The 8,860-nt window shown below is 47.7% G+C and overlaps 1 protein-coding gene across 1 annotated transcript in view; it reads left to right on the top strand.

Annotated features, from left to right (window-relative positions):
* LOC107115720 (melatonin receptor type 1C-like) overlaps positions 1-8,860 on the top strand; it is a 45,676-nt gene that overhangs the window by 4,934 nt on the left and 31,882 nt on the right. The window contains exon 2 of the mRNA XM_015417478.1: positions 3,275-3,374. Within this exon, the coding sequence (XP_015272964.1) occupies positions 3,275-3,374 (100 nt within the window). The remainder of the gene's footprint in view (positions 1-3,274; positions 3,375-8,860) is intronic.

The following is an 8,860-nucleotide window of genomic DNA, read 5'->3' as shown; positions in this document are numbered from 1 at the left end:
GACTAAGTAACAGACACCTAAGGCATGATGGGGCTACAGTTCTTGACATTAAATTCTGCCTGCCTTGCAGCTTATATGAGCCAACTGGATCAGCTAGTATGCTTGGCAAGGTGTATATTGATAACTTGACAGTGTGAATGGAAACTCAGTATTTATGCATGGTTTGATGCACTTGATCCAGTTCTTGAACTAGTCCAAATACAAAAGTGAAGCTGTTTTGTTCTTTAAATAAAACAAAAAACAAAAACACATGCTTTAGAAAATAGCTGCTTTAAAATATTTATGTCAGGGGAAGTGTAGCAGGCACATATGTTTATTTATTTGAAAATTGGTGGGGTGGGGTGGGGCGCCAGAAGATAGCCTCTCCTAGTGTGCAAAAAAAACCTGGGGCCGGCCCTGGCTGCAGCAACAGGGCCTGTGGAAAGGAGCTATATGCTTCCCTGGTTATTTTGGTTGAAGTCTCTGGTTCTCTTCTTTGCAAAGAAAGCGCACACAGACACACAGAGGACTATGCTGCACTATTGCTCCAAATGGGTGAAAGCCTTAAATTTATTTTCTTAAAATTAAACTTTCTTAAAACATAGTAAATCAGGACTAGTTGTATTTAGACTGTTGTTGTTTTGCAGTTCGAAAGCAAGAAATTGCAAGTAGATAAATAGGTACCACTTCGGTGGGAAGGTAACAGCATTCTGTGCGCCTTGGTATTTAGTCATGCCGGCCACATGACCACGGAAACGTCTTCAGACAGCATTGACTCTTTGGCTTTGAAACGGAGATGAGCACCACAACCCTAGAGTCGGATTCGACTGGCTTTCGAGCAGGGAACCTTTACCTTTACCTTTACCTCAAGTGCAGCCGGAGCACCTACAGCTCCCCTTGCTTCCCCGCATACCCTCTAGTGGCAAATCCTGTTGGGATACACAAGGTCGACAGTGCACCAACTTGGAAGATCAGAAGCACAGCCTATAGGGGACAGCTGAAGGTCTACCAGTTAGCATAGATAGATTAGGGATTTCCCACAATTACAAATTATGTCCTTTTTTATTGAATACTGTGCCATTTACTGGGTTTTTTGGTTTATTGCTTTTGTTTGTGGATTTTATGTTGTAAGCCGCCCTGAGCCCAGTCGTGGGATAGGGCAGGATATACATTAATCCAACTGTCTAAAGAAAATAACTCTGTTTATTATGTAATAAATAAATTAAGTAATAAACGGAGTTATTTTCTTTAGACAGTTGGAGCTCCGTTCCTCTGCATATTTAAACTGCCCACAAGTGCTTCCTTCATGGGAACATGGGTGGAACTCACAGAGGCTGTCGCATATGATTGTCACAGTGTTTATTTCACAATGCTGTTAGGCTGTGGTGGTTCCCTGGTAAGCCAGAAAACCATGTGTAGGACACGTGATGACCTACATCCATTTTCTCCTTCATGGAAGTTGCATTTTTGTAAGAAATACAGCACATTCCTCCACTGTGGCCCTACCACGGAGGACAAGTAACCTTCTGGCATTACTGGGAATGGATGCAGCATCCAATAATACTCCCCTCTGTCTTTTCCCCCTTCAGGGTTCCACATGGGGGCTTACCAGAATTTGATCCCTATGTGGAACCCCCCTACCTCAAGTTATGTTACTGTCTGTGTTCTCCCAGTATTCCCTCTAATGGTGTTCTTCTCAACCAACTTATTAATTTATGTATTTACTTCATTTATGCCCCACTTTTCTCCCCAATGGGGCCCAAAATGGCTGATGTTATGTAGGTAGACCGCCACCAGGGGTCCGTGGACAGGCCAGAGCTTGGATCCGAAAACAAAGGAAACTTCGGATCCTGGATTCCCCAGCCCCAACCAATAGCCACCTTGGCGGGACATCTAAACCCTCCAATGGGAGTGGGGGGGTTGCTGGTGGATATGTATATAGTTGGCCCTGTTGGCCGTTAGAGTTAGTCTTTGTCTATATGAAGTACAATAAACATGTGCTACAGTATGTCGTTGTCCGAGTCCTCCATGCGGCGAACCCAGTACTTTTCAGCTGATGTCCTTCTCCTTTACTCCAGTTTATTCTCACAACAACCCCGTGAGGTAGGTTAAGTTGAGAGTGCGTAACTGGCCCACAGTGACTCAGCAAGTTGCTATGGCAGAGTGGAGATTCAAACCTGGGTCTCTCATAACCCCTCCACTAACCCTAACCACGACACCCACCTGGCTTACTGCATGAGATTGTTTGTTCTTAATCCCTTGCATGTCTTCATCCTGGTGTGAAGCCCAAAACAAAAGCAGTGACAAGGAGGGGAGACTCCATGACATTCCAACCCAGTGAGGCCCCTCCCGTCCCCGAAGTCTGCTCTCCCCTTGCTCCAGCCCCACAAATCTCCAGGAGGGCGGGGTTTGGGAAAGGACTTGGGGTCTCCAGGAGGGCGGGGTTTGGGAAAGGACTTGGGGTGTGTGTGTGTGTGTAACTCCACAGCGCCCACCTTCCAAGATGGCCATTCTCTACAAGTGAAGTGATCTCTGTTGGCTGGAGATCAGTTGTGATGGCAGGAGATCTCCATCCACCACCTGGAGGTTGTCAAGCCTAATCATTCATTTCTTTAATGCTCCCCCATGTAAGACCTCGCGTTCTCCTCTAGCTCTCTGCATGCTGAGCTAGTTTTCTACTAGTAGGGAAGCACTGACCTAGAGGGGACGCTGGAAAGAGGCAGGCCTTCCCCCGCAATCTGAAGTGACATAGTCCCTTCTACCACCACTTCAGCACTTTGCCCGCTAACTCTGGTATGGATGGACCAAACCAACCTTTCCAGGGGGCGCAGGTTCTGCCACGTGCTCAGAGTGTTCTGGGGAGCCCCTTTGACTGGGAAGTTTCTCTAAGGCGCGGACTGCGCTGGAGCTGGGGGCGTGAGCGCGGCTCTGTGCTCCGGCCGCGGTGCTGCTGGGACACCTGCTGGGAGGGCGCCGCAGCGGAGGCAAGGCGGGCACTCGGGGTGCCTGGCGGGCTCCGGGGAGCTGCAGGCGGACGGGTTGGGGGGTAATCTGTCGCCCTTCCCCAGAGGGCCGCGCTTGGGGGCGGGACTGGAGAGCGAGGGCTGCGGAGTGTCTCTCTCTCTCGCCCCGCCTGATGGGGCGGGAGTGCCGCGACGGGCTTCCCCCTGCCTCGGTCCCCCTGCTCGGGCTTCGGCTCCGGCGGGCGGCGGGGCGGGGCGGCAGCGGGGAGATGTTGGACGGCGGCAACGGGACGTGCTCGGATTGCCGCTTCTTCCACCACGAGGCGCGCCACTCCTTGGCCGCCGTGCTCATCGTCACCATCGTGGTGGACCTCCTGGGCAACGCGCTGGTCATCGCCTCGGTGCTGAGGAACCGCAAGCTCCGCAACGCCGGTGAGTGCTGCCGGCCAGGCAGGCGGGCAGGCGGAGGGGGTCGAGAGGGTTGCCCCGGCTCGGCTCCGGGGGCTCCACTGGAGGAGGAGGAGGAGGAGGACAAGCGGGACGATCGCTCGGAGCGGGAACACTGGCGAGCGTTTCCCCGGGGTTCGCTTGCTTGCCGTCACCTGCGGGCCCCGAAGTCGGCATTGCCCGGTCCCAAAGTGAGGAGAATGTTAGGGGGCTTCGGTTCCAGGCCGGGGATCTGGGGAAGGAAGAACGTCGGCATAGATGCCCCAGAGGCTTAGCGAGGAGGAGTGAGGAGGTAATGAAATGAGAGGTCGCTGCCCAGCTCCTAGATTCGCAGTCAGGTGTAGAAGAAGGCTCAGATTTTCCCCATCAGGAAGAGACAAAAGGCATAATAATTATATTGGCAAGCAGCCGTTTGAAGGGCTTTTTAAAAATATATATTTTAGGGATTGCCAGACGTCCCCCACCCCCCTGTTCCTGGGACACCTCCTCTGCACCCCATTTGTTAATCAGGGAAGACGTGACCAGGTACAACTCGCATGGCAAACCTGAGTGCCCCTATTTCAGGAACCCCTGGCTGGTGGCTTTCTTGTGCTGGGGGTGCATGGGTGGTGGTGGGTGGGACGTGTCTTGCATTAAACCGCACGTTCTTCTGGCTGCCGTCTGCAGGACTTTGGGACCCACAAGAGGTCTTTACCCCAGAGTATGTTTTCACTGTCAAGGCCCAGTGCTGAAACAGGTAAAGACATGATGAAGAGTGATCCGGTGCAAGTACAGAGTGCTCCCTCCCCCAGTGACTGAGGTTACTGCAAATTTGGGATGTCGTTGACAAATCAGGTGTCAAAGACAGAGGAGGGCGAGTCTTAGGCAGCGTTCATCCCATACATTCATCCGTCCCTTTAGAAGCGAAGTCCTGCCGGCTGCCTTTCTGGTTGAGATGCTGAGGAATGCTTTTGATGAAATACAAGCAAGTGTTTCAGAGGCTACAGACTGGTGAGAAATATAACAGCCTTAGTGCACAGATGTGAATTTCAGAGCCTGCCTAGAGCAGAAATTCATCCTGCAGCTGCTTTATCTTTCCTGGATAGTTGGGCACTTAGCGCATTTGATCAGATCTTGAGACAGGGATGTGATTTCAGGCGTGGAGGCGTAGGAATGGGCTCTCTTCCCAAATCTGTTTCAAATGATAACTCAGCTGTGAGATTGATTGCTTTGAGGTGAATGGTTACGGGTGTGAAATCCATCTTGCAAACTACAGCTGTGAAATCCGTTTCTGGGAGAGTAAAGCAAAGGGATGGGAGGACAATTCAGGGCTCTCGGGACTTGCTTGCAGTTCTATTCATGCCACTGACTTCTAGCAGGCTGAAGTGTTCTGTAACCAGGGGCTGAGGAGGGGGCTGAGAACAGAGGTCAAAAGACACCCCCCCACACACTAGGGGTTTGTGCTGTATTAATGAATCATATTGCTGCTTGTCTTAATTGCATGTAACGCAGACCACAAATGACTGTGGAAGGGACAGAACTTTGCACTGAACTAGCCTGCAAAAGCCACGGACCTTGCACTCCAAGCTGAAGCGTGTCTTTGGATTGTAAGTGGCTTGCTAAATGTTAGCATTCCAGTTTAATCCCAAGGGACCATTTGCGGTGGTTATATTGCTCAGATTAAGCAGATGAAGGCAATTTTCTCCCTTCTGATTTGGTAACAGTCATCAAAGCTCGTGGCAATAACTTCAGGATGCCATTGGCTACAAATCCCTAAGAAGGCAGCTGTGTTAGCCAAGTTTGTGTGTGAGAGAGAGCCAGTTTGGTGTAGTGGTTAAGAGTGGTGAAATGGGTTTGATTCCCCTCGCTTCCACATGAAGCCAGCTGGGTGACCTTGGGTCAGTCACAGCTCTCTCAGAGCTCTCTCAGCCCCACCTACCTCACAGGGTGTCTGTTGTGGGGAGAGGAAGGGAAGGTGATTGTAAGCCCCTCTGAGACTCCTCCAGGTAGAGAAAACAACTCTTCTTCTTCTTTACTCTGTTGCGGCAAAACCCAAAAGGGGTCCTGTAACTCCAGTTGTAGTTGTCAGGCACAGCTGTTGTGAATGGTCACTGTGCTTGCTCCATATACTTCTGACTTGTGCAAAGATAAGTCATTGGCTGCTATCACACACACTAAATAATCCACTTTCAGTGCACTTTCCAGCTGGATTTTTACTGTGTGAACTGGCAAAATCCAGTTGGAAGGTACATTGAAAGTGTATTGAAGCTGGATTATTTAGTGTGTGTGACCACAGCCATAGACTCTTCCTCTTGCATTTCATGGGACTGTTTTGTATTCCTCCCCACCTCTGTGCACATTTGCATGTATGTATGCCTGCCGACTAAGGATTCACTTCATTCATCTGATGAAGTGGGCTCTAGTCCACAAAAGTTTATACCTCTTAATAAATCTGTTCATTTTAAAGGTGCCGCAGTACTCCTTAGGATTGCATTGGGAGGATCTTCTCAAGAGTCAAACGTTAAATAGCTTGAAGACCCTCAGTGGCAGAGCATGTGGTTTGCATGCGGCAGATTCCAGATTCGGTCTCTGGCATCTCCAATTAAAGCATCTCAGGTAGCTGGAGCTGGGAAAGACCTTTCTCTGCTTGAGACCCTAGAAAGCCACTGCCAGTCAGAGTCGACCATACAGAACTACATGGACCAGTGGTTTAACTCCATATAAGTGGTATGACTCCATATGTTCTAGGTTGGATCCAGACCAAATAGGCAGTTTCCATCAATTCCCCCTTCCCACTGCAGACACCTCATGTCATCCCCCGGGGTCCCCTATCCCAAAGGTGCAGCAGTTTGTGGAGATTAGTGAGCTGCAGAGGGAGTGGAGAGGTGAGAGGGTTCTGTTAGGGAGATGGAAAGTTTATTCTGGATCTACCCTGTTTGGTCCAGCTTGGGCGTGAATGTCCGTGTTTCTCCTATACAGCTCAGCATCTCTGCTGTGGGTTATAGGGGACCAGTTGTGTTAAGAAAGCGTGTGAGATCTGAAATCTGCTTCTTTTTGAAGCCTCCGGTAGGTAGGAAACAGCCCAGGAGAGAGAACTCAAATAACAGATTGATGTTTGGTGCTTTGGCATGTATCACTTGACCGGGGAGCCCTTCTGTTTGAGTGTGAGGTTTACGGGGTAATAAAACGAGTCTCAGTATAGTGCAGCTGTTCGGAGACTTCCACCGCTTCCTCGGATCAATATTTCTTATTTCAAAGGGCTGCCTTTTTCTGGATCATTTACTTTTTTCCCCCTTGCGCTTTTCTTTCTCTTTCAAAAGTAAAAGACCATAAGGCTGCGATAGTTTCATTCTGACCCTGCATGGTGCAGGCTGATTATTTCTGATTACAAGTACTGCTGGATTTTTTAAAAGGGGGACTGAAAACTGCACAATGGATTCCCTCCTTGGGAACAAAGCTGCCTGACTAGGAGGCTGTTGTGACAGATTGTGAAAGGCTCGTTCAATAGGTGCTGCGTGTGACTTTGTTTCCCTAGTGTTTTTATATAGGGAGACTTTCATAAGTTGGCAGGTTTGGGGGGTTTCGGCAACTGAGAGCAGTAGGGGAGGAGACCCTAAATGTTTGTATTTTGTAATTATAGCATTTAAACCTCCTTGGTATTTGCATATTTTCCAATAGCGTAGCATTTTTTAGTAAATTCTTTAATGTGGTTTGGGAGGTAGTTGGCCCAATTCACACAAAGAAAGATTGCTTGCTTGTTTCACAGTTGGCAAATCAGAATTGCACTCTTTAATTCAGAAGATTCTAAAGACTAATGTTCAAATGAAACCAGAGACTTTTCTTTTGGGACTAATGAATAGACAGCTAGAAAAAAAATCATGGGACGTTGTTTTTATACATGACGACAGCAGCGAGATTATTATACGCAAAAAAATGGAATAATTCGACGCTATTTACTACAGAGGAATGGTTGGTGAAGATGATGGAACTCGCAGAGATGGATACACTTACTTACTGGATCAGAAAAAGGCAGAAGAAACGTCACAGGGTGTCCGTGTTCTGCCCAGGACTGTGTGTCCCTTGATCATGAGAGGAAGCTGGGCTCATGGAGCCACTGATGCTCTCTGTCTTTCAGGTCATTGGTATAATAACTTCCCAAGTCAAGTCCAAATGCTTTTTTTCGCTGGCCTGAAGGAAAACAGATTAGAATGTGTTCAGAAGGAATTACTCTTGGAACTAACATTAAGAGAACCAATGAGACGCACATTTTCACAAAGCTTAAATTGCCTTCATGCTATTCCCTGTACAGCTGTGTGTTTGACGGCTGCAGAAGTTCATCATACCTAAGATAAAGTTTAAATGTGTGCGTGTGCATGTGCTTGCATTAAGGTTGCCAGCTGGCCAGTGGGGGGGGGGATGTCCTGTCCCTTTAACAGAGCTTTAATATGCAGAAATGGGCAGTCGAATCTTTTTGTGGTATGGAGCTAAATAGCATAATCGCTGCAAATCAAACTGATGTTTTAAGGGCAGCTAAAGCAACCAGTTTAAAAGTTGGCAACTTTAACTTGCGTGCACAGATGTTGAAAAGGAAGCATCTCAGCCTGCAATCTTTTAGTACATCCCCTTGGCCTTGGATATCACAAAGCTGGGTCTCATTAGCTTGGATGTTGGCTTGGATACTACATGGAACCCCTTGGCAAGAGCCTAAGGCTAAGTGCAAGCCATAAGTTTTATAAAAACGAATGATTTTTTATACTTAGAGGCAGGGTGTAAATAGCCTAAATAAATTCTACTCTGGTCATCCTGCAAGCTAACATTTTCCTCCAGTAGCTTAGAAAGCAAGCAAATAGAGAATGAGCGATAGCAAGAGGTTAATAAAAGGAAGATAATTCACACATCTGATGTTCCAGTATCCAGAAACCCAGTAAAATCAACCCCACTACCGAAACCTCTATGCCCTTCTTTTGCCCGTGGGAAGGCAAACTGAGGGTGGGATAAGAGACACTCTTTAGGAGTCTGGTCTCGACATAAAGGCTGCCAGTTGCTGACCCATCAGCCTAAACATCAATTATTTGTTTTTAATTTATTTAAAGTCTTTATATGCCATTCTCCTGAGCATCTCTATATTTATTGTATGTATACTCAGTGAGCTCTTTTGAGCTTGAAAATTCATGGAACAATATTATTCATGGTTGAATAATATCCTAATAGTGAAACTCCAAAAGAAGTCTGAAAGAAATAGCTGGCAGCTCGAAAAAGGAAACATTTTTTTTCTCCAGTGCATTTATTACTGATAAGGCCAGTTCTTTAGCACAGTGTAAAACCATCTGAACAGTCCTGCTTGTCCCAAAGTGGGAGGGAACAAGAAGATCTTGAGGACCTCTGTGCTCTTACATGCATTAAGGATATAATGAATTGTAATATGAGCATCAGATAACACTTCGGTTGGATCTCTTGTCTTCCACTTGATAGATAGTCAAGGGGGGGCAAGA

This window comes from Gekko japonicus, unplaced genomic scaffold, assembly GCF_001447785.1.
Source record: "Gekko japonicus isolate JY-2015 unplaced genomic scaffold, Gekko_japonicus_V1.1 scaffold3545, whole genome shotgun sequence".
NCBI lineage: Eukaryota > Metazoa > Chordata > Lepidosauria > Squamata > Gekkonidae > Gekko > Gekko japonicus.
This window is presented reverse-complemented; position numbering and strand designations above follow the sequence as displayed.